Here is a 27,585-nt window from a genome sequence, read left to right on the forward strand (position 1 = left end):
CTCTCCTGAGAAAGGCTGGATATTTTAAGATTTATCACTGGTTTGTTTCGGCTTCATTTCAATATCAACTGCCTCACATCAACACACTAGACTTACCACATGGGCATCAAAATGAAGAAGCTTGATATGATAATCAAGGCTTGAGTAGTTATGAATATTCTGTCAAGGTACTTTGAAAGTGCTTCAATTTAACTCTGAGGAAATCTGTCTTTGCAACCACCGGATGAACCATGTGCACAGAGAACAACAAACAGGATGAATGAATCAGAGCAGAGAGCACCCTGTTATTTATTCTAGAGGCCTGGTGAACACAGTCGGTAGTTGTCTGTGTTGAGTCACATTCGACCCATCAATTCGACCAGGATCTTGGTTAAGAAACACTACTTTTAGGTCTTGTTTTCTTATCAGCTCAGTTTCATTTGCTTGAATTAGAAATAAAAGTTCAGGATACTTTTTAGTCCTCTTTTTTTCTTCCTTGTTTATTGCTTAAAAAACCTCCCATTGGCCATTTATCAGTTTGCTTCATCTCTGTATTAAAAATAGTTTACTTAAAACACACAACTGCTTCATGGTGCTTTCCTTTCCCCCACAACCTTGATTGTAGGGTTGTTCACATTTCAACTCCAATAATTTTTTTTTTACTTGTATAAACATGGAAACTCACTTTTAATATGCAAGTGCAGTTTCAGTCAACCACTAATTATGTTTTTCTCACCATCTTTAAATATCATGATGAACATGCTATTTCATCTTTGGCAGATGTTATCATGAGGGGAACTCAGTCATTGACGCCAGGTTAACCATACATCCACAGGGTGGTGCCAAATAACGAGCCTGTCTGCAGACATTAAGTCTTGTTTTAAAGTCTCTATATAAAACCAACTGAACCATAAATGGCCATGAGAAAAAAAATCACACCTAAATAAACTGAACTTGTGAATATTTTGGTTGTAAACTCGAAATAATTATGTATTTTATATCAAAATTGATGGGTTTCAATAATTTTCCCTCTTTGCTTTAACTTACATCTGGTTTTGCTTTGTTTAGATGAAGTTTAAAGTGTGATTTTGCCATGAATAGTAACACAAAATGGAGATTTAAAAACGACAACCAAACCTTCAGCTTTTCTTCATTGTTTAATCGTGTTAATGATCAACACAGTGCCATTAAGTGCCACACAGTTTGTTCTAAGGGTGTAAACCCAAGTTACTTATCAATATAGCTAAATACTGTTTCTCTGTCTATAAGCAATGAACATTTTTACAGAAGAAGGTGTTGGGATGGCAGAAAGAAGCTGCTCCAGTTGGCAAATAAAGGTTAATCTAGCATAAAATGGAAAAATGAAACTGGGAATGCAGGGGCAAGACCATAGGAGCAAAAGTTGGCTGTTTTTATTTACTGTCTTGAAGCCAAAGGAGTATCTACAAAGGGATGTCTTTTATGTGGATAGTTAACTTTACAGTCTGACATTTCAAATATTGTGTTGTGTGTTTTTTGTTTACTTTTTTGGATGAATCTGACATCTGAGCAGTGTGAGAATCAATTCCCATCTACAGCACTTGAAGTTTTAAATTACAGTGAACCAATTTAAGTGCTTCAATAGTGGGTTTTAAGTGAATTTCCAGGTTGTTACAAGTCATTGATTATTATTATTTGCTTTTTGAAGTTTCGGGTCCTTGGTCAAGTGTTACAGCAGAGTCAGAGAGCGGATCGGGTCATGTGTGGCAGCTCCTTGTTCCCCCTCTCCAGTGACATGGCACATCCTACGACTCCCCCTTCAGCACTGATACTAGATCTCCACTCTCCTTCAGCTCCTTTAGTATGTCCAAACCTCCTATCAGCTCTCCTTTCACGTACAGCTGGGGGTAGGTGGGCCAGTTGGAATAAGTCTTGAGGCCCTGACGCACCTCTTCATCCTGCAGGATATCAAATGTGTCATAATCCACTCCGGTGGCGTTCATAAGCTCCAGAGTCTGCCTGCTGAAGCCGCATCTTGCAGCCTCCTTGTTGCCCTTCATGAACAGCATGACAGGGCTCCGGTTGATAATGGTCTTCAGACGGTGTTCCAAGGTGACAGCTTTTGGGCAGGTGTTCTCCAGCTCTCCAGACTCAGCCAGCTCCTTCACTATATCCAGACCTCCCACGAGCTCTCCATTCGCGTACAGCTGAGGGTAGGTGGGCCAGTTTGAGTAGGTCTTCAGCCCCTGTCGTACCTCCTCATCGGACAGGATGTCAAAGCTGCTGAACTGAATGTTGTGTGTCTTCAGCAAGGCCACGATCTGTCTGCTGAAGCCGCAGCGAGGCTCCTGCGGGGAGCCCTTCATAAAAAGCATACAAGGGGCCGCGTTGATAAGCTTCTTCAGCCGTTGGTTCAAGTCTGTGGCGCTATTGTCATCGGATCCACCCGGAATACCAGTGACCGCTAAGCGGGTTACCTTCTTGGTCAGCTCCGGAGCGTTAGCTCCATCCAGGCGGTCAACTTTCTCTCCTCCCTTAAAAAAAATGAAAGTAGGGACGGAGGTGATTTCATACTTCTCTGACACCTCAGGCACAGCTTCCGCTTCCAGCTTCACAAACGTGGTGTGCGCGTGTTCCTTTGCCAGCTCCGCCATAACTCCGTTCATCTGCTCGCACTGGGGAGCCCATGCCGCCTGGAAATGCACTACGCTCAGACATTTCCCTGCTTTGGCTAAAAAATCTTCAAACTGCTGCTGGGACGTTGCCTCCACGAGATTCGCCATTTTTCTTTCACTGTGCACCACTTCCGGTGTATCGTAGACGTCACATCCGCTAAACCGGCCGTTTGCTTCTAGCAAGTACTAGTACGGGCACTTTGGCTCTCTTAAGAGAGTCGCTTAATTTGACGGCTCACTTTAAGGAGCCCCATCTTTCGGTTACTGAGTAGCTACTCATATCTTTTTATTTCCTAAATGAATTAATTAATCTCGAGAAAAACAACGCGGAATTTGTATAGTTGATTGGTAATATAAAAAATATACATTTAAACTACTGTTTATTTTTCAATTTTTCTTTATAAAATACTCTCTATTGTAAACATTGGGGAGAGAGCTGTAAATGTTAGATCATAAAGTACATAAACAAAGGCAGATCTTATATGCCATTAAGGTCTCTGATTATAAATTATTTTTAAAGTTTTAATTACTTACATTAAAACAACATGGACAAGCTAAGTGAGTCACACATTAAAAAAATAAATAAAATAAAAAATGTGAAAAGAGAAATTAGGATCCTTTAAACTAGTCATCGGCAAAGATTGACTTGAGGAAAAAAACAAAACAAAAAAACACATGCATCAGCTTTTAGAGGCTGAGCTTATTTCTACTCTGTTATCATCTGTCCTCTTTTTGACTAAACCCTCTCTGAGGTGATGCTGCTACATTAATAAACAGTCTCCATCACTGTTATTGATGATCTGACATGTTCCCCCTCTCTCTCTCCCTCTCCATAGATTGTATGGTTTGGACAGAGTTGACTCCAAACATCTAGACCATTCATGTGTGGCTATCAGAGAAAAAAGGAGAGAAAATTAAAAATAAACCCCCATGCAGGATCCGACTCTCGCCGGTCAAAGAGTCGGCTCTTAGAGTCGAATCGTTTGAATCTAGCACATCGCTAGCAAGTACTAGAACGTTTCCTAGGAAGTCATTTACATGGTATTTGATGATAAGAAACAGCTGCATGCACTGGATAAGTTGAAAAGCTAGCGTGAGTTTTAAGGTAACCATCAAATAACCTGCTGTTTTTTTTTAATTTCAACGAAACATCTCACTGTTCTGATAAGGTCAGCCAGTTTTGTTTATTTAGCATTAGCTTAGCCTCCCCGCTAGTAAGGGAGGTACCTGCTAGAAAACTGCTGCTAACGGTAGCTGGCGAACGCTTTCCGTTAAAACCGTTTGCGTATAATTTATGTCAAGTTTACTCAACTGATGTTGAAAGAGTGAATACTAATGCCTCCTTCTACCCAAGCCAAGGCCCGCCATCTACATCTGCTATCGTTAACTTATTAGCTGTTTCTGGTGCGGCGACGTTAGCTACGTTAACAATCTGTTAGCACCGAACAAGCAGCTTAACTGATTAGCAGATTTGCTTCTCTCGTTTTCTTGATTTCGTCCCGGTTTTGGTTTAATAAAACTCACATATCCTTTACTCTGAATGAATGATGAAGTGAAAATTGATATTGATTATACTATAGCAAGCAAATTTTCTGAATTAGTCAACAATTGTATGTACATTTATAGCATTTACTGATCATCAGAGTTGAAGTCTAGAGTACTTTTTGTGATATGACATATTGGTTATTTTATCTAAATGGAACTTACTGATCAGATTAGAAGTCTGAGTTGTTCTTAAAACAAACGTGTCAGCCACAACAGTAAATCCACCGGTCTTATCCTAATTCAGCTCCTACGACAGCACCTGCTTAAGTTCAACTAATATGAAGCTTCTGTTGTTTCACTTTGTGTTGACATGATCAGAGATCTAATATCAATATTACTATTGTAATTAAAAAAAACACAAGTTATTAAAAGCAGTAACAAACAAGGAACACAAGACAAAATGACGCACAACTCTATCAAAATAAAATGACATTATAATCACACATTAAAAAGCTAACTTCAAAAGATTTTTAAAGAGATTTGAAAGTGGATTGGTCAGAGCAAATTAGAATATATATGAGGAGTGCTCCGAGACTGCTCTGTCCTCCCAGGTGTGGGGTGTGGTGCTTGGTTCTGTGAGGTGGAAACAGAGTTGGCGTTTCAGGAAGGAGTGTGACGGTGGAAGGAGTAAGAGGCCCGATGGTGGAGGGTTTGGTGCATGAGGAGCAGGATTTTAACCCAGATGTGGGAGAGGACAGGTGGGGGACAGGTGATGTGGTCATGGGAGCAGGTGCAGGGGAGGAGGCTTGTAGCATAGTTTTGGATGTATTGCATTTTTTATTGATGACTTTGAATGATGTACCACAGAGGATGCTATTTCAGTCAAGACAGGATGTGATTGACACATGGAGGAGTATAAATAGACTAAAGTGGCCCAATGTTTTCCTGACCTGGGTGACACGGCGTTGTAAAGAAAGGTTGCTTTTTAAGTGGGATTTGGGAGTGATTTGGGGCCAATGATAAAAAGATCAGATTTAACTTATAACATCATAACCTTGTGATAAAACCTTGGTATGCATCCATGTTTGTATTACCTCTGCCAAGGAGGTTATGTTTTTAGGAGAGTTGGTCTGTCTGTTTCTTCGTTTGTTTGTCTGTAAACAGGATAACTCAAAAAGTAACAAAGGAATCTTGATGAAATTTTCAGGAAATGTTCAAAATGGGATAAGGAAGTAGTGATCAAATTTTGGTGGTGATCCAGATCACTGTCTGGATCCAGGCGTTCTTTAAAGGATTCTTTATCATTGTGAGATAGGGCAGTTCTCACCATTTGTGTATCTAACTCCATGATAAAGGGTCAGATTGCTTTGCAAAGTCACGATAATTCGTAACACGTGTAAAATTACAATCCAGACAGACCAAAACTCTGGTTACTAAAATCCAGAATATGAAATATGTATGGGTCATCATTTCAGCACTGTCAGGTAACAAATTATTGTACAAACTTGCAACAAACACCAAGTTGTAGCAGACGATCTGCTGAAGGGAGTATAACATTAAAGTAGGACTACAGTGTTGCGTGAAAAAGGTCGGCACCCTCTGAGTGCGTTTCTAGTTCTGGAGAAGCAGTTAGTTTTGGTACTTAATATGTTTTTTTCTTCTCTGGTATTGGCTTTTTACTGTAGCATGCTATGTTGATGCGTCCTTTCTAAAATAGGTATTGATTATAAAAATACTGACTTTTGGTCATTGTAAAAACTGAATTTCTCTCAGAACTATATTATCTGTTATTCCATGTCACGATGAAAGGGATCCTTATCTAAAAGGATCGTACACAGAGCTGAATTTTAGCAGACAGAAGGGTTTGAACTCTCATATGTTGACAATCACACCAAGAAACAAATGCATGTCAGGCTATAAATACTGACAAACCTTCTCTTCTGATTTAGACTTTCTCTTCAGACTTTCTTGGAGAATCATGGAGGAACAAACTACCGACATAGAAGTGACAGTCAAAACATTAGACTCCCAAAGCAGAACCTACACAGTTGGTGCTCAGGTAAAATAATTAGTTCCTTCAACACACTGTGTTTTCATTTTCAATACGTCTTCCTGACAGTCTGACCTCATGTTTTCCATTTTTTCCCTTAGTTGACAGTGAAAGAGTTCAAAGAGCACATTGCCCCTTCTGTGGGAATACCTGTGGACAAACAGAGGCTGATCTACCAGGGCAGAGTCTTACAGGATGAAAGGACTCTGACAGACTACAGTGAGTAGTAGAAGGTTCAATTAAACAGTTAGACTTTCAAGAACAAAAGTGAAACCCACACGCACACACGTACACTAATGTTAACCATCATCTTCTTGTTGTTCCAGATGTGGGTGGCAAAGTGATACACCTCGTGGAGAGGGCCCCTCCTCCACCCTCTCAGCCCGGCTCAGGGTCAGGAGGAACTTCAGCTGACAGCGGGCCTTCCTCCTCCTCACAGGGAACATCACAAGTGCCTCCACATGATCGTAACGCTAACAGCTACGTGATGCTCGGCACCTTCAACCTGCCCGTCAACATCATGGACCCTCAGCAGATACAGGTAGTGTGACTGTGTTACCTGTTCAAGTGGAGCAGTCAGTGATTGAATTGGATAGTGGATAGTGTTTATTGGAAGGGGACAAATAAGAAAAATGCATGGAGTTAAAAGCCATTGTTCCGTAAATAGAGTCCAACATTAAATCAAAGCTACAAAATTTAACTAGTTCAGGGCTATTTTGCATTTATTTCTTATTTTGGGTGTATTTACCTTATTTGTTATACAATAAAACAGTTTGAAATTGCTCCTAGTCAATTTCAGGCATATCTGAGCACATAAAGGGAACCCAGAGGGAAGCTTGTGTTGTAGCTTTTCATGCAGATTGGTATAATAAACAGGAACTATAAAGAGCCATCTGCCTCACCACATTGTTAAAATGGTTTCATAATGTTTATGTAGTGCTTTTGTGTTCTCTTTTTTGTTCTCACCCGTGTGTTACAACCCCAGTGAGGCTTGTTATAAATTATTCCCAAAGTTGATCTCATCACTCCTGTGCCCTCATTTTCCTGCCTTCAGATGTCAGTCCAGCAGATGGTGTCTGGAATGGGAGAGAATGCCAGGAATGCCAGAGTCACAACCAGCACTGGGGTAAGATAGCTGACAGTAGATTTCAATCCAACATAGGATTTTCTTCTCTCTTTCTGATTGTTTGTTTCCTCATTTCAGAGCAATGGGTCTGTGAATGTTCACATCGATATGGACCAGCCAGTGCAGAGCGAGCCGAGGCTGAGGCTGGTGCTGGCTGAGAACCTCCTGAGAGACATCAACGATGTGATCCACAGGATGGAGGTGAGATCTCAGTGTTTCAGATCCCTTCTTCAGCATGTTTAATCAATGCTATATTCATCTTTAATATTTATTCCTTTATTCCAGGGTCGACCGACTGAATCTTCCTCCACCCAAACAGAGACAACCTCTGCTGCTTCTGCACCTCCTCCTCCCTCATCCTCATCCACCAGCTCCACTCCTTCTCCCTCTGCCCAGCCCATGGACACGTCCCCACCTCCAACAACTCCTCCACCCCCACCCACCTCTTCAGCACAGTCCGAGGGACCAACACCCCAACCTGGACCCAAGTGAGACACCCTCCTTCTCTCTGACTACAATTGTTCAGTATTCAGCTCGTTACTTAGTCATCAAACTCTGTCAGCAACCTCATTCCATGAACAGTTTTAGTGTTTGATTTTGATCAGTTTCTTTCTGCCCCTAGTCACCCCAGCCCAGCCGAGTTGGCCGAGATGTTGTCTGAGTTACGCAGAGTGGAGGAGAGGCTGCAGCCCTTTATTCAGAGAGCTCACACCATCCTGGAGACAGCCACCACCGCAGAATACAACAATAACACGGTAGGATGTAAACAACTCAGTATTGTTTATTATTTGATGTGTGGTCTTAAGATTTCTGAGATGAAGTTATTCTTTTTCTGCTTGAGATTCTTACTTGGATAAAGTTGTCCTTAAAAAGTTGTTTTTCGTCCTCTCATAGGAGAGAGAAGATGATCAGCGCAATCTTGTAATGACGTGGGAGTGTCTCCGTCTCCTTGGTAACGCCCTGGTGGCCCTCAGTGACCTGCGACTAAACCTCATGAGCCCCGTGCCTCGCCACCTCCATGTTGTCCGTCCATTTTCACACTACGCCACCCCAGTCACTCTGCCTGGAGCTGTGCACCACCACATCCCTGTGCAGGTCAGAGGACACACCTGAAAGTGTTTCATGTGAAGCTCAGGTGTGATTACACTGACTGTGTGTTCTTCTTCAATGCAGATGAACTTGGGTGCCACAGTGACAGTTGGGGCCAACGGTGCTGAAGGACAAGCCCCACCCACCCAGTCAGCCAACCAGCCAGAGCAGGCAGGTCAGGGTCAGACCTCCCCCTCACAGACCTCCCCCTCCAATCAGCAGGCTGGACAGGGACAGGCCGGCCCCCGAGTCATCAGGATCAGCCACCAGGCAGTTCCGGTGGTCATGATGCAGATGAACACGGATGGTGTGTTGTCCCCTACCCGCCACTGATTGAATGCTCTGCTACATCACAGCTGTTTGTGTGTCCTATCTCTGTGCAGCAGTGCTCTGCAGTGAATTTAACCACGAACTAACTGCTCACTCTCAGCACTGCAAGCATTTTATTTGAATGTATCTGACTTAAATATGTGGTAAAAGCCCCTTGGTTTCACAAATGATTTGTGTTATTGCGCTGTTGAGCGTCATATGCTGGTATTCGCCTGTAGTACAGAATTAATTGGTTGTTGTATTTTTTTGTGTGTGCAGGTGCAGGCCCAGGTGCAAACCCTGCTGCAGCTGGGCCGCAAATACCAGGACAACCAGGTGAATACACTCAGTATACAGTATATACAGCACATAAAACTCTTTAAAGTTTAATGACGAATTAACTCATCACATCTTTCATTTAACACCAAAGAATTCAAACTGAATCAAAGCTAAAACAAATATAAAAGTCAGGTCAAACCGATCTGATTACTTTTTCTGTGCTGATTTTGTATTTTTCTCTGTTCCCTCCTTCAGGCGCCCTCCCCCCTGACTTCATGCGGAATCTCATGCAGCAGATCAGCCAGTACGCAGCTGCTGTGGCCACTAGCGCTGCCACCGCCGGCCACCCGGTCCCACCCCAGCCCACACCACCTGGTTACAGCTCCACAGCAAACTCTTCTACAACAACCACAGGCCCCAACACACCCACCACCACCCCTACTGCCCCTCCACCTCCTCCTCATGCAGGTCCCCAGCCACAGGCCAGGGTCGTGTTCACCCGGCCACCTTTTGCACCCAACATGGCCCCTCCCACCTTTGGCCCCAGGGGGACCACCATCAATGTGAGGGCTGCTATGCCAGGCCAGCAGCCAGGACAGGTGAGGATTCTGTTTCCAGATTTTTTTTCCCTGTGTTTGAAGCTGATTGGGAAAATGAATTGAAAGTAAAAGCACAATCTTTCTCCACAGGCTTTCAACCCTGCTGCTCTTAACCAGATGATCAGTGGTTTGGTTGGGCAGCTTCTTCTACCAGGACAAATGGGTAAGCTTTTAATTTGTAAGGGATATTTTTCCTCTAAAAGTTTAAAAGCACAAAGGTTGAGTAGATCAATCACAGCTTGCCATCAGTAAGAGGTTATTTCTTCTTTTTTTTTTCCCAGCGGGTCAAACAGCCACATCCTCCTCATCCACATCCACCTCCTCTTCATCCTCCTTTTCCTCATCCTCCCAAAGCTCTTCCTCCTCCTCCTCTTCCTCCTTTTCTTTCTCCACCTCGGGTCCAACACCTCCCCCCAACGCAAACACTACTGGTCAACCTGATACTAACCCTGGTGAGCCTCAGCCCCAGGAGATGCCTCCAGACCTGGGCCAGCTCTTGGGCTCTCTCCTTGGTGTAGCTGGCGGGGCCGGTATGGGACCTGGAGGGGCTCCTTCAATTACTGTGACCACATCTGGGGTCCCAGCCTTCATCCAGGGAGTGAGTGAATTCATGCAGGTCAGTGCCTCAGCCTTTGACTAGACCTCAGCTTATATGCACATGTCCGCAAACATTTGGGGGGGAGTTCAAATTTAAATTATTAGAAAGTTTTAGTAGTGACACTAGAACTTATAAGATCCAGATTTTATTGTGATACAAAGAAAGTTATTCAACAATAAAACTGAGAGCTCACTTGTCAGATTTTGGTCAGGGTGTTGGAGCTTGATGCCATCTCCCTTATTTGCTTTTGATGATGTGTATGATACTTGAATCATTCTTAAAAAAAACTGGAAAACTTTGTATCCACATGGTGTGAAAAATTCTCTCCTCTCATTGACTTTATTTCCAGGCTTCCCAACCCATTTTCGCTCCACCCCCGCCTCCTCCATCAGGCACTGCCCCTGCTCCCGGTGCAGGGCCTAACCCTCCTCCCAACCCACCTGGAGCAGCTGAAGCGCTCAACCCGGAGCTTTTCACAGGCATCGTCCGTGGCGTCCTGGGCACCATGATGGGCTCGCTGGGACAGGCCCAGAACGACACAGAGAGCATCGCACAGTTCATGCAGAGGCTGTCCCAGGCCACAAACATCTTCATCAGCCCTGAGGATCCTACTGGTAAACAACAACAAAAATCATAATGCCATGACCTCACCAGAAATGCTAATATCATTTAGCTTGAGAAGTGTTATTCATCAAATTTAATCTAATTTTTCTTTTCAGGGTTTTTCGGGGAGCTCCTTATGCTGGTGTGCCAGACTTTCACCATGTCAGACCTGGTGATGCTGCTTCATGGTCAGCACCAGCCCCTCGGCCGCATCCAGCCTCAACTGTCCCAGTTCTTCACCCAGAACTACCTCAACGGCAGAGAGCCCACTGATGAAAACATTGCCGTAAGAAGCCCTTACGATACTAAGAGATATTCTAAAGCACATTTATCATTAAAGTTCTCATCTTCTCATTATTTACTTCATATCCTTGGTTCCTCTCTTCCAGGCAGCTGCTGACACCCTGGTAAACGAGCTAGAGGAGTATATCACAGAGAGCTTTGTAAGTCATTCATTTCGATAATTCAGTCACATACTCTAATTAGATCATATTTAATGTTGTATTGTGTATTAGACACCATAAAAGAGGTATTATTGTAAGATATGTTGCAGGATGTATAAGGTGTTTGGGAGGCTCTGAGAGGCAAAATAGTTGAAGCTGTTTTGCTGCATGGAGGCTCACAAACAGCTGACAAATGTAACATACAGACACACCCACTGCCCACCAGCGACCAATTTGCTTAGACTTGCTGCAGCCCCCTCTACTGGTCACTTGTTGTCTCATATTTAGGAGTCTTCTCAACCAACTTCACACTGCACAAGATTCAATGACTTTATAATTAATCAAAGGTTTCATTAGATTTATGACTTTGACCAAATTAGAAGGAAAAACAATGAAAAGTGGTGTCAATAAATATCAGCAATATGTGGTGGAAGAGTCATTTAAAATAATTAAAAGTAAAAATAAATCAGTACAATCAAATCAAGATCTGATCAATACATAAAATATCACAATAAGGAGAAAGTATACAACCAGCTTGAAAGATATGTTGATATGTTGAGAAGAAAAATTGTCAGCTGTAATAAACTAGAAACAGTTTCAAAATTTTCTGGCCGCTCACCGATCTTCAAAAAGCCCAACCTGCCGATACCAATTTGGGCCGATACCAATTTTTTATTTTTTGTTCTTTATAACAGCATATACCTTCAATGTTCCAGTCTTATTTTATTGAAAATTATTGAACAATACCTGTGAAACAGTAAAATTGTATGTTTTAGCTTAAAAAAAAACAAACAATAAAGTGTCCTAAATTTTCAGTATCAGAGCAAAAAGCAACAATGACTGGCTGTCAGACCTTCCTGGAGGTATACAAGATCAGTTTCATATGTAAGGATGGGCCAATCACCGATCGCTAATCCCCCAAAATTAAGGAAATTGGCCAATTGATCGGTGCATGTCTATTGGACACTGATAATTGTTTTTCGTTCTTTTTTTTCTTATCACTGATGGCAGTTTGCTAACTTGACCTGTGGAAATGATAGGATTCAACAATTCAATTCAACATTCAACATTCAATTACAATCCAGTTGGGGCGCAGATGGCCCAGCGGTCTTGGTCGCGCCCTCGAGCCTGCAGCCTGTTTCCCACGTGTCATTCCCCACTCTTACCCTGTTTCCGTCTCTATCCACTGTTATCCTCTCCAATTAAAGGCATAAAAAGCCCCAAAAAATAACTTTAAAAAATCCATTTTGGTTTCTGTGTTAACAGTTGTATTTGCAGCTGTTGTTAATTTTACAGTTTAAGAATGCATTAACAGCCCCTCTCTTTTTCAAATCCCCCAGATAGAGTCTTCAGTCACGGTGCTGGAGGGCGTTGACGCCACTCAGACCAACATGTCCTTCTTCAGGCAGCAGCTGACGCACATCGCAACCCATATTCTGCGATGTAACGGTAAATTCAAAGATGATGCATGTGTCAGTTTGGTCCAGTTTAGCCTCAAACTGACTTAAGTGTTGCTAATTGTGAACTTTTCTCCCAGATGACTCGTTTGGGCCCCAGCTGCTTCAGATGTGTAACCAGGCCCTGTTTGAGTGTCTCGCCCTCAACCTCCATTGCTTGAGGGGAGACCAGAGAGCCCTCACTGCAGTCATCAACCACAGAATAGTGAGTAAACACACTCTTCTCTTTCCTATAGAGCTTGTGCTTTTTCATTCAAGGACAAAATTTAACTAAATTTGCAAGTCAGGGAGCACAGATGGCGTAGTGGTCTAGGTCACACTCCATGAGGTTCCCTTGCGCGGGTAGCCCGGGTTTGAATCCAGCTTGTGGTCTGTTTCCCAGCATATCACTTCCCACTCTTGCCCTGTTTCTTGCTCTATCTACTGTCTGTCTCCTGTCAAATAAACGGTATAACCAAAAAAAATTGCAATTAAGGTAAATGGTCAGTTTGGGGATTTGTGCAAATCCAGAAGGGGTGTATAGAAGGAGACACAAAAACACAAACAAGACAAACACAAACAACTGAATGAACTTTGAAGGGACAGTAGGAAAGTATTATTTTACCTGAACAGCTTACAAACATCTCAGTAGTTTTAATTTAAAGACTCGCACACAACATTTAAAGTATCTTGGATAATTGAGCTGAACTTTGTCTCAGCTTGACTGGTCACAGTTTAGATAAGTAGACAAATTTACAAGTTTTACAATCCAGAAAGAAAGAAAAAAGAAAAATGTAAAGCTAAACATGAAGTTCATGTTGTATGTTTTGAACCTTCAACTTCTTCCCTTCCAGCGGAGGATGTCGAGCGACATCAGCCCCAGCTTGGTCAACTGGATGACCAGCATGATGACGATGAGGCTGCAGGTCATCCTGGAGCACATCCCCATCACACAGGAGCAGATTCAGAACTACATCGTTCATACACAGGTAACAGAGCAGCTGCATGCTTTCCTTACAGACCTTTTTAAGCTTTGGGGGAACGTTCCACAGCTGATGTGGACACCCTGGTCTGAGGCTGTGGAATTTAATTGTATTCTCCTCCAGAGTTTTGTTTCTGTTACTCTTTGTTCTGACTCTGTCATATCCCTCGGCAGAACAGAGTGCACTCATGACAAGTTGCAATCAGAGAAAGGAGCCCCTATTCAACTGATGGCTGTTACATATCCTGTTACTTCAGACAGCTCCGCTGATAAATATTAAATGACCTTCTTTCACAGAGAGATCAGTCTTCTGCAGCTGGCACACAAGAGCCCGAACGAGCACAAAGTGCTGCGGTAAGCGTGAGGTGTCTTCTTGTCCTTTTTTTTTGAGTCAAACATTTTTTAGTTATGCTTCACATTTTGCTTTTTTCATTTCCCCTCTTCTCCTTTTCCAAAGATTGGGGACACCCACTCTCCTGCTGCAGCCACCACAGCAGAGGAGGCCATGTCAGTGTCACACGACACGAGGGCATCGTCACGGGAGACTCGGGTGTTGCCTGGGGACCTGGGCGCCTCTGGAGGAGCTGCACCGTTAGGTGGCGACATGGCAGCAGCAGGAGCTGAAGGAGGAAGTGAGGAGTCTGCTCGAGAGTCAGAGGCCTGGGCAGCTGCTGTTCCACCTGTGAGGGCTGACTCTGTTTACCGTTCAACCTCTCTGTTTCATTGTTTGCTCTGTTCTAATCCAGTCCTGCTTCACAATTACTCTGTCCTCAGAGGACACAGTCCCTACATCCTGCTCACTCTGCACGTTGTAGGTTTTCCTGATTAATTGAGACTTTATTTCTGAAAGGATAAAATTCATCAGGACTTTGAGGGTATATTAACATGGCTCTTGTTTCCTTACAACATTCCAGTGAACAGTGTTGAGAAGAAGTTCTTTTAAAATTGGTTTAAACACTTAATTGTAAACAGCCAAACCTAAAATAAGACTTGACGTTTGTATCAGGATTAATTGTGTGGTTAGGTGACACTACAACACTTTTTTTACTCTCTGTGTTTGCCTGTGTGTGTGCAGGAGTGGGTGCCCATCATCAGGTGTGACATGATGACCCAGAGGAAGATGAAGGCCCAGCCTCCTCTATCTGACGCTTATTTGCACGGCATGCCGGCTAAACGCAGGAAGGTAAGAAGCTCAGAAGTAAACTTAAGCTGCAGTACATGACTCGTTGTCCACAAAATCCTTCAGAGTGTGTTTGGATGTGTTTTCAGACAGGACTTGGTGGTGGAAGCCTCCTGTCACTCTCTGACGCTGTGAGTCAGGCAGCCAGGACGGCCGGGGTGAAGCCAATCACATCAGCTGAGGAGCTACAGGATGAGCTGGAGACGCAGGAGCTGAAGGAAGCCTACGCAGAACAGGTGAAAGAATCTGAAAACGACATTTGAACCGAGTAGTGGCAGTATTGATCATGTTTTCTCCTTCAGTTTTGATGTTTTAGTGAAGAATTATATCATGGTTACTACACAAATTTCTATAAGAAGTTGAAGCCTTTGCAACTTTAGTAGAATTGATACAATAGTTATTCTTCAGGCATATAAAAAACAGCAGTTCCAAAGAAAAGCTTGTAAAAAGATGCTCCTTTAACTTGATTTTTTTTTCTGATACAGTTTTGAAGCTTGTTAAAAAAGTAATTTGTCAGGTCTTTTTTCAGAAAACTAATTATAAACAATTAGAAACAAACCAGTGCTAATACATATTTTAGAGAAGGTACAGAAAAAGTTGTCTTTCTTTTTATAAGCTGGATGTAAGTCCATATGTTTCACAAATTGGAAGGCATGAGTTGACAAATATTTAGCAGACAACCACTGCTCAAGCCACCAGGTAACTTCCGTCCAGCAGAGCACTGATAACCATGATAATCTTTGTTTTCTTTCTCCTCTCAGGTGAAATCTGACATCAAGAAGCGAGTGAGGGAAGACCAGGATTTCAACTCCCAGCAGTTCCCCAACTCACACAGAGCTTTCTCATCAGACTCGTAATCCCCAAATCCTGCACCGTTCTTCATTTCTTCTCCATCTTTTATTCTTGATTTGACTAAAAATCTGTGCAGCTTCACACCCTAACCTGTCAGTTTGCCTCTTTAGCAGCTCTCTTGAATTATTGCCTCATGCTAATGTGAGTACTCCCCCCAGTGCCTATTTATTTTTCTGTTGATTTTTGTCCAACCTTTGCTGAGACAATTCAGTTTGCTAAAAGGCTAAATAACACCAGAATCAAGTTTAACTAACAGGTCACTTCTGTCTGTACGTCTCTTCTTTTAATGCTCTTATCCTCTCATTGTTTTGTTCATATGGAGCCTGAATCAGTATCATTTAGTCGACTTCTCTGCCTTCCTCTTAGTACTCTGAAACAGGAGAGTATACTTTCATGCAATGAACATGCTGTTTGGTACATGAATGTACAGTAAGCTTAATAAAAATCTTGATACAATACACATGTTCTCTTTGTGTGTCTCAATGTTGTAGGATGATAAATGACACTAAAACTATAGTGGTGCCTGTCAGTTAAGATACATTGTTATTACAGTTTGTCCACCAGAGGACGCAAACTGAGTTTTTTTTTTTTTAACTATTCATTGGCTCCAAATATCAAACAACTCCAAGAGATCTTCATTAAAATGTGTTGTTTTTGTATTTGAAACTAATACATCTTCAATACATCAAACAAATATCAATGTTTCATATGCAAACAAGACCGTCAGTAACTCATAATTTCTGTGAAAATGTATAATTGAAATTAAAGCCACAGTGACAAAAACAAACACATTTTCCCCTTTTTTCCTGAGCAAAGATTCTAAACAAAGGAACAGTGTTGATAGAGAGCAGGAGTACTTTTATAACCAGAAAACTCTCCTTATGCATGTTTCAGATAAGTGCTTAAAGAAATTCGAGGTAACGCTTTGTCAGCAGGTGGCGCCAAAATCGCCATAAGTTAAAAGTTCTTCACTGGAGTTCTGAGTCTGAGAATGTCTTCTTTAGATGCATTTTTCAGCAGTTTTACCAATTTGAAACATCTTTTCTAATAAATCACTATTTTTAGAAAGAAAAAAAAAACATACATTGCCTACTTTTCATTCTGACCAGTTGATGTCGACTAGCCTTTACTGTCCTGCTTCCTTTATTTATTTGACAGCGCTCAGAGAAGTCAGCTACCCATCACTAGGACCTGAAGGTGAAAAGTGAAGCTTGCCTTTGGGCCTGAATGTATTAGGTTTGCTTCTTAACACAAACTTAAAATAAGACCCTTTTTGGAGAAAGAGAGGAGTCTCTAAGTAAATTGATTTTTCAGGATGCAGGAAACAGGATAAAATAAGTTTTAAAGAACTTTGCAAAGTCATAGAAAGACTGTCTCATTGAAATATTTCTCTAATAATAACGAAAGAGTGTTGAACTGCTTCACACATACCGTGCAAGATTTCCCTGAAACAGTCACGGAGGAATCACATGTTCATAACTCATGCATTCACACACAAGATTTGGCTTTACAACTTTCAGCCGAGGAAAGTTCTAACTTAAGATGTCTGAATCTACGAGGGAGAAAATCAAAAACTACTTTGATGTGTGAGTAGAAAAAGACAGAACAGAAAATCAAAAAACACTTCTCACCTTTTTTTCTTTCAAGTGATAAAACCCAGATGGTTTGCTACCAACTCCTCAGTCATCTTCCACCTGTTCTTGTTTACTTAATGATCCTGCAGCTTCATGGCAGATCTCATAAAATTTACCGTCAGCACACTCACCATGTGCTCCCTGTTTGCTTTCCTTCGCTATGACCTTTGACCCTTGGGAACCTCCAGGCTTTTTAAAAAAAAATGCTGTGCTCATATTTTCAGCTGTTTAGTTTAAATATTTTGTTCTGTGGTGAAGTTTCTTACAACACCTCAGCAATGTTAATATCCATTAATGACCTTCAAATATTTTTCAAGGTTAAACTAAAAGATCATCAAATATAGTTCTCCTTAACATCCCCGTGATACAAGTTTTTATAAGGACGATATGAATAAAAACTCTAATTTGTGTTTTATTTCAACAAAACTGTCATGTTAATATAAACATCCAAAGGACAAGTCAAAGGCCAAAAAGGTCATATAATTTTTCACAATATACTTGGACTTCTATTTATCCTCTTAAGACTCAGCATTCACATATGTGGACATTACATTTCTGCCTCTCTGACCCATGATACTCCATTTCTTTTTTTAAACTTTGACCTATTAGTCATATTTAGGGACACTTCCCACATCATCTTTTGGTGAAATCACAACATTACACCCATTTTGGTGAAAAAACAAAACAAAAACAAATTTCAGTTCAGTAACACTAATAACAAGCAACTAATAGAGAACTCATTACAAAAATAATCAAATTTCCAGTACGATGACCAAGTTTTGTTGTACTTATTAGGTCTTATTTATTTCCAATAGCCAGGTCATTTAAAAATTGCACAAGGCTCAGGTCATTAGAGGTTATAGAGTTCTATCTGAGATGCCTTGACCTGTCCCCACAAAAACCTTTATCTTGTTCTCTTAAAGTGATGTTTTTAGGCTTTTATGCCTTTATTCAGCAAAGACAGGACATTAACCAGGAGAGTCCAGGAGAGTTTAGAGTGATGTGCAAAAAGAGGCCACAGGTTGGAGATTGAAACCCCAGGATACTCACTTAAGGACTAAAGCTTCTGCACTTGGGCCACTAGGCTAAACCAGCACCCCTAATTTTTGGGGTTTAATGCGCATCAATATTGAGTATGAAAAACTTACACAAATCTCCCCCAAATACACAGAAACTTTCACTTTTTATAATATAGCAAAACATGTTGATGAGTACACTTAGCACAGTAAGGAAAAGTGTGTTTGATAGATTACTTCTTTGTTGTAGCAATGCTTCTTAGTAATTAATCTTATCCTGTTATAAAGCCTATTTAACCACATTTATAAGGAGCATGCATTTGTAGGGTGAGAAGCAGAGCTGAGTATGTGGGTTGCATAAAAAATTTGCCAAATCTTCTTTGCCAATGCCAAACAGCTTATTACTACATGCCATTGACTCTTGTTTGGTGTTGTTTGTAAAATGAATAAACTGTGAAATTTCCAATTTATCTTGTTTCTTCAGACTTTAATTATCCAATCCATCAAATGAAACAAAACAAGAGCATGTGCATTTTTTTAAAAAATGTGGCACCTTCAGGGATGGGTACCGAATTAGTTACTTTTATAGGTACCGATCGATTCACGTAATATCAAAAGGTACCATATTTAGGTATCTAAATGGGGATGGGTACCTTTCACATTTGAAATGATACAGCGCCAATGCCTAGTAACTGGCAATCGGCACCGATACTCAACAGTACCAACTTTTGGTACTTTTTTTGTGTCTGTGTGGTGAAGAATATCAATTGGCTAATAATAAAATATCAATTTTTTTCAGCTTAACATGTCTATTCTTCAGTATATATCCTTGCAATGCTGTGTTCATGTCCAGCATGGAAAATTGCCTACTCTTCCACTCCCTCAGAGTCACAAGGATGCATTTAGGTACCTAAACATGGTACCTTTTGATTTTATGTGAATTGGTACCTGGTACTTTTGACAGAATTCCTTGTGACTGTGAGGGAGTGGAAGAGTGGGCAATTTTCCGTGCTGGACATAAACACAGCATCACTATCTTACATATCTAAGAATAAATATGTTAAATTGAAAAAAAATTACATCTTATTTTTTAAGAGGTATTTTTTCCACATAAACACACAAAAGTACTAAAAATTGGTATCGATGAATACAGATACCAACTGCCAGGTACCTGACATCAAATGTGAAAAGGTACCAATCTCTAGGCACCTTTTAAATGACAGATTAACAGGTATGAATTTTTTATTTTTTTACAAAGAAGCATTTTTACAACAAAGAAACAATCTACAGAAGCAGGGTGGAGCTGGACTCGGTGAGTCAAGTGTAGTCGACTCACCCCTAGCTTCAGTGCACAGGTGTTCAAGAGAGAGAAAGCCCTACCTCAGTTTTATTTGGCATATTGTTTCAAGAGCCTCCTCCAAAAAAACTTTGAGAAACATTTTATTGCTACTGTCTTTAAAAGTCATTAACCTTCAGTTTCTTTTACTTGAAACCGAGAGACTGGAATGTCAACTTCCTCATGGCTGAAGGATTGGCACTGAAAGGAAAATGCAGCATACACGTTAGAGTTTCTGATTAAGGTTAATTGATGTAAGGCTTTATCCTGCTAATGCATGCTGGTACAAAATGATCTGTTTAAAATGAATCCAGCTAAATAAAGATCTTAATTAGTCTGTATGGTGTGCACACAATGACTTTATTTTGCAGGTTGGCAGAGTAACTGAGTTGTCTGAGGTCACGGTGACCTTGGTGAACAGGTTAGACTGCCTGAGGAGTCCCAGGCCACACACAGGAATTTAAACAGCCTGAGCAGTTCCTGGATGGCGTCCTGTTTGGGTTGAGGAATGTGAACGAGTCATGTGGCACCAAGTTACTCACACACACACACACACACACACACACACACTTTATCAGCACTGAATCTGACTGGCACAGCATTAAAGGACATTTTCCACACGTTCAGCTTCTCTACATGTTTATTTTAGTTAACTAAAGTATTTTTACAGATGACAGGAATTTTTACTACACAAAAATGTTAAGTTTGCATTACATGCAGAAAAAAGAAATAAATATGCACTTCGTCATCAAAAACTGGCTTCCAACCACAATACTTAAAGAGTTTAATTTAACCTTCCCACACCCAAAGTCTTTTGTCACCTGAACACACATGATGTGATGTGATGTGTGGTCAGCCATGAACAGAGGAGAGCACAGTCATCACAGCGCTAACCTGATCTTTATTTGCATGTTGGGCGTATGTGCAGAGAGCACAGAAAGCTCCTGTTGACATCCACCATGAGACAAAGAAGTCTTAAAGGACAAACGTTTGCTTTTTGTGACGAGAGTTTGATGGAAGGATTGGTAGCAACCTCATGTCTGTGGACTTAATACTAAAAAAACAACCAGCTAGCTGTTAGCTTAGCTCAGCATCAAGACTTGAAGAAAGAAACAGTCTGTAAACTGACCCAAGGTTAAAAAAAAACATCTCATTGGAAAAAGAAAGACTATAAAATGAATAAATTAAGCTCTAGTGGCACTGAGAGGTGAGTTTTGTTACCTTACAGTGGTTTCCAACTGTTCCCAGCCCAAGCTAAGCTAAAACAACTGCCAACATCTACAATACAGACACAACTTTGGTGTCAATCTTCTGATTAAACTCTCAGACAGAAAGTGAATAACACTACATCTGTTCTCTATAACACAATTTACGTTTACAGGAGAAAAAAACACTCTAGGATTTATAGCTTAAACAAGACATGATCAGGTATAACCAGTTGTTAATGTGAGCTCATGTTAGCTTTAAGCAAACTTCAGACAGGTGCTGTGCAGCTGCCCTTTATGGAGTCCGTTTGCTAACTTTAAAACTCGTGATGACTCATTAATGTATTTATTTGTGTTGCAGACACAGAATGTACAATCTGTACATTACCGCAATAATGACAACAGTGTGGCTACAAGGGGAATAAATAAGCACGAGTGCTATCCTGGCTGAAAACAAAAGGGAAAAACATCCAGAGATGTTTGATTTATAAAGTAAGGAGGATAAACAATTAACAACAGTGCATGTCTTTGGTTTATTAAATAGTTAGTGGTTATAGGAAGGCTCCTGGATTGGATCGGGGATCTTTGATGTTTCTGTATCGGTGAGCGAGCCACACTCCGAGGATCTAGAAGAAAAGATATACATCAGCTTTAAGTCAAAACAAATTCATCATCCTTACAACATGTTTTTACTGCTGTGACTTTTCCCTGACCTCTGTGAAACTGAAGAAGAGTCCGATCCCCCCCACGAACCGCAGCACCTCTCCTGCGTACTGCTGGATGATGCTTGAGCACGTGTCACAGGTCTGTGAAGGGACGTCGTGGCATCTCTACAGAAAGGAGAAATCCAGAGGTGTGTAATTTAAATCACAACAGATGAAACAGTGACGGATACTTCAGGTGATACACTTACAGCTGCACATGTGCTGTTGGGGTTGAAAGCGGAATAACCGCAACAGTTGAGGGTTTTCTCTACGTCTCTCTGAGTGTCCTCCGATTTGTTCCATCCAATCTCCAGGAGGTTGTTCTGTAATCAAGAATTTATTAAAAATTGATGACGACAGACTTTACTAAATTCACATGTGAGCCATTTCCTCCTGACATCCCTCTAAGCCCAAACTCTGCTGCAAAGCTATAACATCATGTTCCAGGTCAACAGTCTTCAAACTTTAAGAGCTCATACAGACTGTTTACATTTCACTGCTTGTTGATTGATCAGCGACTGACAGACAGTTGATTGAAAATGACTTGAACAACAGCAGAGCTCACAGACTTATTTGATTTAATGTGCATATTACAGTTATTTCATAGATGGGATTTTTATTTCAGAAATAGATCCTTCTTTGCACCAGTAACATGAAAAAAACTTGTGGAGTTCACATTTTGTTTGAGAATGATGATCTGATGATTGATCATGGTGTCATATTGTAAATGCATACACTTTCACAGACCCTTGATCAAGTGTATTACCCTTGACCAACCAAGAATTCCTTACTCCTTGTTGTGTTCTTTATGATGGGAACCAGTTACAATCTTCTTATATGTTTAATATAATACTATTTAAAAATGGTTTGAATTTTACGGATTAATATCCCTAAAGAAATTTTAGAGTATCATAAAGAACTAGGTGACAGAGACACATTATGTTTTTTAGTGCTGTCAGGAAATTAAAAAAAATTAATCTAATTAATTACAGGATTTGTATTTGATTAATCTAATTAATCACAAATAATCTCATATCTGATTAAGGTCCCCAAATAAAGAATTTGAATTCTAGGACTTTACAAAATTGTAGTGCATGACTAATCAAATGAATACACGAAGAAGAGAAGATTTGTAAATCCATATATTTTTTTAATTCAATAGCAACCAATTATTGCGTCTATATGGAAGTAAATTATGTTTTTCAGATGGGGGAAGCGGGGTCTGGTGGAGCTTCTCAATCAAAATCATGCTTGTTAACTACTGTGGGTGAGAGCAATGCACTCTTTGGATGAGAGATCAGCATGGATATGAGGAGAAGATGTGAGATGACGGAGGCATAGAGAGATGCTGAAAGTCGGAAAAGTTCAGGCAGCTCACGCTACAACTGAGGATGTGTCGCGGTAGTTCAGAGAGAAATAGCGGCGCAATCGTGAGAAAAGACGACAGAGATCATGGAGAGGACCAAAGGATGGAGTGCATGAGATGAATGGGATAAAAAAAAAGTATGTTTGGACTGTTTTTTTGGATCAAAAACAGGAAGAGAGACATAAAAGCAGACAGTCCACTTTTTGTTTACATTGTCTTTGAAAACAGTATTATTTGGGTCTTAAAAGATTGTTCAAAATGGGTTGAAAATAGCTGGCAGTGTATGAGTTAATCGCGTTAATTGTGACAGCCCTAGCTTTTTCTTAAACCGAGGCATCGAGAAATAACTCATATGGGAAAAATATAAAGGTGTTAAAATCCAAACAGCTGGAATCACAAAGAAAAACTCAGATTATTGTTGTTAATGTGAGGAAAACTAATACAAAATGAACCTACCTGTTGGTCCTTATTCAGGGACAGACATGCACAAGATACAGAGAACTGCACCACAAAAACTATGAACAGGATGACCATGTACTGGAACAAGTTAAGGTAGATAAGTTAGATCCACAATCTGCATCTATTTCATAAGACAGGAAAGCAGGACGGTTGTGAAACATTCAAGTACTGAAAGGGTATTTTTGCAGGTCAAATAGCATGCATGGGTTCACTTAGATTAAAAATACAAATATTTCTGTTTTGAAGCAAATAAGAGCTTTCAGCAAAAGAATAAACAGGAATTCAGAAAAATAGAGCTCTGTCATGTTTATTTTTTGTCTCTTTTGGCTTCCAGCAGCTGTCAGAAGGCGATTCTCTCTGATCCTACAAACAAACCTCACAGAAAAACCAAAGGATACAAAGAAGAGCAGGACCTGGTGGTGCTTCACAGCACCGCACAGACCCACAAAGGCGACCAGGAAGAGGAAGATGCCCACGCCAATGACCCCCGCCACCACTCTGATGCTGGAGACCAGGCCGAACCATTTCCCCCAGGCAGCCACGCCGACCAGCAGCAGACTCACCATCTGAGGAGGAAGATGAAAAAAACGTTGGCATGAGAAGAGGGAAGTGCAATCAGTTTTTATCTTTCTGAGGAAGTTTCTACACGTCAGGGAAGTCAGGAACTCAGAACTGGCAGGAGGATGGTGTTTGTTTTTTATTCTATGCTGTTTTTCTGACACTTAGATACTTAACCACTGTAAGCCAGTTAAATAGATAGATAGATAGATAGAAAATACTTTATTTATCCCCGAGGGGAAATTCAGGATAGATGTAAATAAATGGATAGATGTCTTTCATTCTTCATGCAGTTGACACTTTTCTGGCTCCAAATCAGAATCCAGGGCACATGAATCTTAAATGCTCTTCCAGAGAGCTGAAATAATACACTCAGGAAGGTTATTTGACCCCTCTGAAACCTGATAGACGATTGCAGACTGTACCCAGGACACAAAAACAAAAACAAAAGAGAAAACGTGTGTGTGAAACTCCCTTTCAGTCACAACTCTCTGCACTTTAGGAATTTATACGTCTTAGATAAATGGATGTGCTCATCAGAAAAAGCTTTTTTCGACACTCCTGGGGGTGTTTCCCTGCACCATGAATTATGCCATTTTGTTATGAGAGCATGTCACGCCCGGTTACATCTATCTGTCGTACATTACTTTTCATAACACCAATAAGTGACGGGTGGTTTAAATTTACCGCTCAATATGGAATAACAGGCTAAGATTTTGACTCTTTATTAATCTTGGTTGAAAACATAATATAACTGACACAAAGACATATTACGCTGAAAACTAGAGCAGGAGGGTACACGGTTGTTTACATCACCTTTGGTGCCCCTTGTGGACAAAATCTCTTCCTGTTAACCTCACACTGTACAATTGTTTTTTTAATGACAAATTGTATCCTGCACTTTTTATATCAAGATTTTCCAGATGCATAACAGCAAGAATAAATGCACTTGTGAATGCTCCTTAAGTAAACATAATTTACTTAGAAGGTAAGGAAAAAATAAAAAATAAAAAAAATAACACAAAACAAAAAACAAAAAAAGAAACAAAAAACTTTAAGACAGAAAAAAAGAGAAAAGAAGTCAACAAGAACATGTATCATTTTTTATGATTCTTTGATGTGGAAAAAGTAAAATATCTATTTTTGAAGTCATCTATCAGTTTATCCGACCCCTTCCTCTTTCACCTTGAAGGCAATTTTAAGAACTAAAAAGTGCAATATGCATTCTTAAATCTCGTAACTGTCAGTCTTGTTTGCTTTAACTGGTCAAAGTAGGAGCCATTTTACCTTTATTGTTTTTGTTTTTTGTTTGTTTTGTTTTGTTTTTTGTCTTGTTACCTGCACGATCACCACAAGGGGCACTCTAGGTAAACAGGCATACTACAGACACCACTGCTACCTCCACCAAGCATGTCCCTTTAGCAATAGCAATAAACGGCAAAATTACTCAACAACAGCCTCAAGTTGGACACTGGACTCTATTGGAAGCATGTCAGAAACACCTCACTCTTGCACCCAGACAGTGACTATAATCAGGTCAAAATAGTCATTACAGTCATAAAAAGCCATCTATATTCATTCAGTCTGTTTCATAACCAGCGTAAAAACTCCTCATAGGAGCTTTAAATGACTTCTATATTTCCCCATTATACCTAAATGGTATTTAAAACACCAAGTGCATGTTTTCCAAACTTTTAATTTGTTAAAATTAGCTTTTATTGATTCTAAATCTATCAATAAAAGTAACAAGAATAATAGTAGAAATATAATAAAGGAGAGATAAGAAACAAGAGGGAGGGTCTTTTTTCAGCACAATTGCACGGACTCTTAGGCTGCACCCAATGAATATTTTTATTAGTGACCCATTTAGGATAAGGATCTCCACAGCCCAGGCTGACACACTCAAATATTAATAATAACAGAAGACATAAAAGAATGATGTCAATACGTGTAAAACTTATAGTTTGTGTCATCTAACAAACCAAATCTCAGGTGATATATCTACTGGGTTTGTCTCTGAACGGATATTGTAGGGCCTGAGGGGTTGCTCCTGTTTTTCTGAGTAATGCCAGCTACCAATAACACCAACAATTGTGAAAGCAGACGCCTACAATCAACTGGGCTTTATGCTGCGTTGACGTGCCCTAATTTCCTCAAGTAGAAAGTCCAACTCAGGAGTTTATGACCGTTTTAACCCTTATCTGAACACAGTTTGGACGCTGTTCAGATAATGTGGAGTAATTTATAGCTTGAAGCGTTTAAGCAACAGGTTAAGGGCGGAACTCTTTATATTTCTGGTCCCAAATTTGCACGTAAATCGAAGCACATCTCAACAAATGACGAAAAACACTGAATATGCTTACTTATCATAAAGTAATTCATTAGGCTACTTAGCATTTTTCTTGTGAATCTTACATAATTTTCGAGGACGTTGAACACTAGGCTAAATAGAAGCCTACTACATAATTGAAAACTAGGCTATATGTGGAAATTTGGTTAAATAGGTCTTTATTCAAATTTTCCTTTATTTAAAAAGTAGCTAGCAATCAACCGAACTTTACATTAATCTGACGCCATGACTAAGTGTAACATTTCATCAACTAAGCAAGTTTTTAACGACAGCTTTCTGACTTATCCATCGACTAAGTTCTCGAGAACTAAATTTTCCGACAATTCTTTCATCCCGTGAATGCATCACAGAATATTGGCCAACGACACTTGCTCTGTGTATTTCCTCAGCAAGGAAACAACTCAGAGCAAAATATCTTTAGTTTTTATCTCGTTCCGAGCCCTGGGTGAGACATTTTCATGTCACAGTCAAGACAAAATCAGATAAACTTATTTCCTTAGTGCTGCATTTTCAGTAACACCTTTTAGTTATGTTTCCGTCGCGATAAACGCAGTGAAGTCAAACTTACAACATAGAGTATATTGAGAGCGCAGAGTGCGTTCTTGGTGCAGACGAATCCTCCGCAAACCATCGTTGTTCACCGGTACTGTCCTCCAAACAGAAATATATAACACTCCAGCTGTTTCAATGAGGCTGAGTTCACGTCTGACGCTCTCCTGCTCCGTGTGGCTTCTTGACTGCAGGTGGAGAAACAGGAGAGTTTCCTGCACACATCCTGCTCGCTGATTGGTCGGCTGCCTCTGATAAACACTAAGGCCTCTGTTCTCCATGCAAATAAATCCCTCTGTATTGTAAGACAAGAATAAGACCAGATCACGGGGTCACTGTAGGTCAAAAGTTGAGCAAATGTCTTCAACTTCCAAGCCATACGGTGGCCCCAAAATGCAAAACACAACCCAAACAGGGTGACAGCCAAAGAGACATCACCACAACAAAAAGGTAAGAAAATGCAAAACAAAGTCAAAGAAATCATAAAGATAACAAAAAAATTGTGATTACAAAAGGGAAAACACACACAAAAAACAAACAAACAAATACACAAACATAAAAAGATACGTTCTTGCTCTGAGGGTTCATTGCTAATGAAACATACCAGTCTTTTTAACCACAGGAAAAGGTTTCATTTTAGTCGCCCCTGTCAAACCAGGTACCGTAATTTTACTTTTTTTTTTTCACCTTTTTTTTTTTTTTTTTTTACATTTTCTCATTCGTATTTGCACTATGATTTTTTAT

The 27,585-nt window shown here is 40.4% G+C and overlaps 3 protein-coding genes across 6 annotated transcripts; 1 reads left to right on the forward strand and 2 right to left on the reverse strand.

Moving 5' to 3' along the window:
- Positions 1 to 1,125: 1,125 nt before the first annotated feature.
- Positions 1,126 to 2,806, reverse strand: glrx3 (glutaredoxin 3). The gene has a single exon (XM_074682667.1). The coding sequence runs from the start codon at positions 2,739 to 2,741 to the stop codon at positions 1,764 to 1,766; it is 978 nt and encodes a 325-aa protein (XP_074538768.1). The 5' UTR covers positions 2,742 to 2,806; the 3' UTR covers positions 1,126 to 1,763.
- A 784-nt stretch (positions 2,807 to 3,590) lies between these two features.
- bag6 (BCL2 associated athanogene 6) lies at positions 3,591 to 16,122 on the forward strand. Of its 4 annotated transcripts, none has more exons than XM_074683508.1 (25): positions 3,591 to 3,802; positions 6,068 to 6,177; positions 6,270 to 6,387; positions 6,495 to 6,709; positions 7,223 to 7,294; positions 7,373 to 7,495; positions 7,580 to 7,782; positions 7,917 to 8,049; positions 8,189 to 8,389; positions 8,468 to 8,690; positions 8,972 to 9,028; positions 9,227 to 9,570; positions 9,661 to 9,733; positions 9,852 to 10,186; positions 10,518 to 10,782; positions 10,888 to 11,057; positions 11,161 to 11,214; positions 12,555 to 12,663; positions 12,752 to 12,876; positions 13,505 to 13,639; positions 13,930 to 13,986; positions 14,090 to 14,314; positions 14,708 to 14,815; positions 14,902 to 15,048; positions 15,574 to 16,122. In XM_074683508.1, the coding sequence occupies exons 2-25, from the start codon at positions 6,097 to 6,099 to the stop codon at positions 15,667 to 15,669; spliced, it is 3,669 nt and encodes a 1,222-aa protein (XP_074539609.1). In that variant the 5' UTR covers positions 3,591 to 3,802; positions 6,068 to 6,096; the 3' UTR covers positions 15,670 to 16,122. The 4 variants fall into 4 exon arrangements, with proteins under 4 accessions (XP_074539609.1, XP_074539610.1, XP_074539608.1 ...); XM_074683509.1 differs by having other exon boundaries at positions 3,591 to 3,726; XM_074683507.1 differs by having other exon boundaries at positions 3,592 to 3,738.
- A 4,157-nt stretch (positions 16,123 to 20,279) lies between these two features.
- On the reverse strand, positions 20,280 to 27,107 carry LOC141800888 (tetraspanin-13-like). The gene is made up of 6 exons (XM_074683733.1): positions 26,861 to 27,107; positions 23,783 to 23,950; positions 23,382 to 23,462; positions 21,769 to 21,882; positions 21,569 to 21,685; positions 20,280 to 21,481 (listed from the first exon to the last, which is right to left on the reverse strand). The coding sequence occupies exons 1-6, from the start codon at positions 26,921 to 26,923 to the stop codon at positions 21,407 to 21,409; spliced, it is 618 nt and encodes a 205-aa protein (XP_074539834.1). The 5' UTR covers positions 26,924 to 27,107; the 3' UTR covers positions 20,280 to 21,406.
- Between the last annotated feature and the right edge of the window lie 478 nt (positions 27,108 to 27,585).

Source organism: Halichoeres trimaculatus, unplaced genomic scaffold (genome assembly GCF_033239565.1).
Source record: "Halichoeres trimaculatus isolate MK-OKI-2021-1 unplaced genomic scaffold, fHalTri1.1 fHalTri1_scaffold_12, whole genome shotgun sequence".
Classification (NCBI taxonomy): Eukaryota; Metazoa; Chordata; class Actinopteri; order Labriformes; family Labridae; genus Halichoeres; species Halichoeres trimaculatus.

Bases quoted from the DNA above. Each gene is read 5' to 3' on its own strand.
- glrx3 (XM_074682667.1), bottom strand. From the start codon at position 2,741: ATGGCGAATCTCGTGGAGGCAACGTCCCAGCAGCAGTTTGAAGATTTT.
- bag6 (XM_074683508.1), top strand. From the start codon at position 6,097: ATGGAGGAACAAACTACCGACATAGAAGTGACAGTCAAAACATTAGAC. The intron at 7,295-7,372 runs GTAAGATAGCTG...TCCTCATTTCAG, and splicing joins GAGTCACAACCAGCACTGGG to AGCAATGGGTCTGTGAATGT. The intron at 10,783-10,887 runs GTAAACAACAAC...TTTTCTTTTCAG, and splicing joins CAGCCCTGAGGATCCTACTG to GGTTTTTCGGGGAGCTCCTT.
- LOC141800888 (XM_074683733.1), bottom strand. From the start codon at position 26,923: ATGGTTTGCGGAGGATTCGTCTGCACCAAGAACGCACTCTGCGCTCTC. The intron at 23,951-26,860 runs GTAAGTTTGACT...CTTCCTCCTCAG, and splicing joins CTCTCAATATACTCTATGTT to ATGGTGAGTCTGCTGCTGGT. The intron at 21,686-21,768 runs GTAAGTGTATCA...TCCTTTCTGTAG, and splicing joins CCAACAGCACATGTGCAGCT to AGATGCCACGACGTCCCTTC.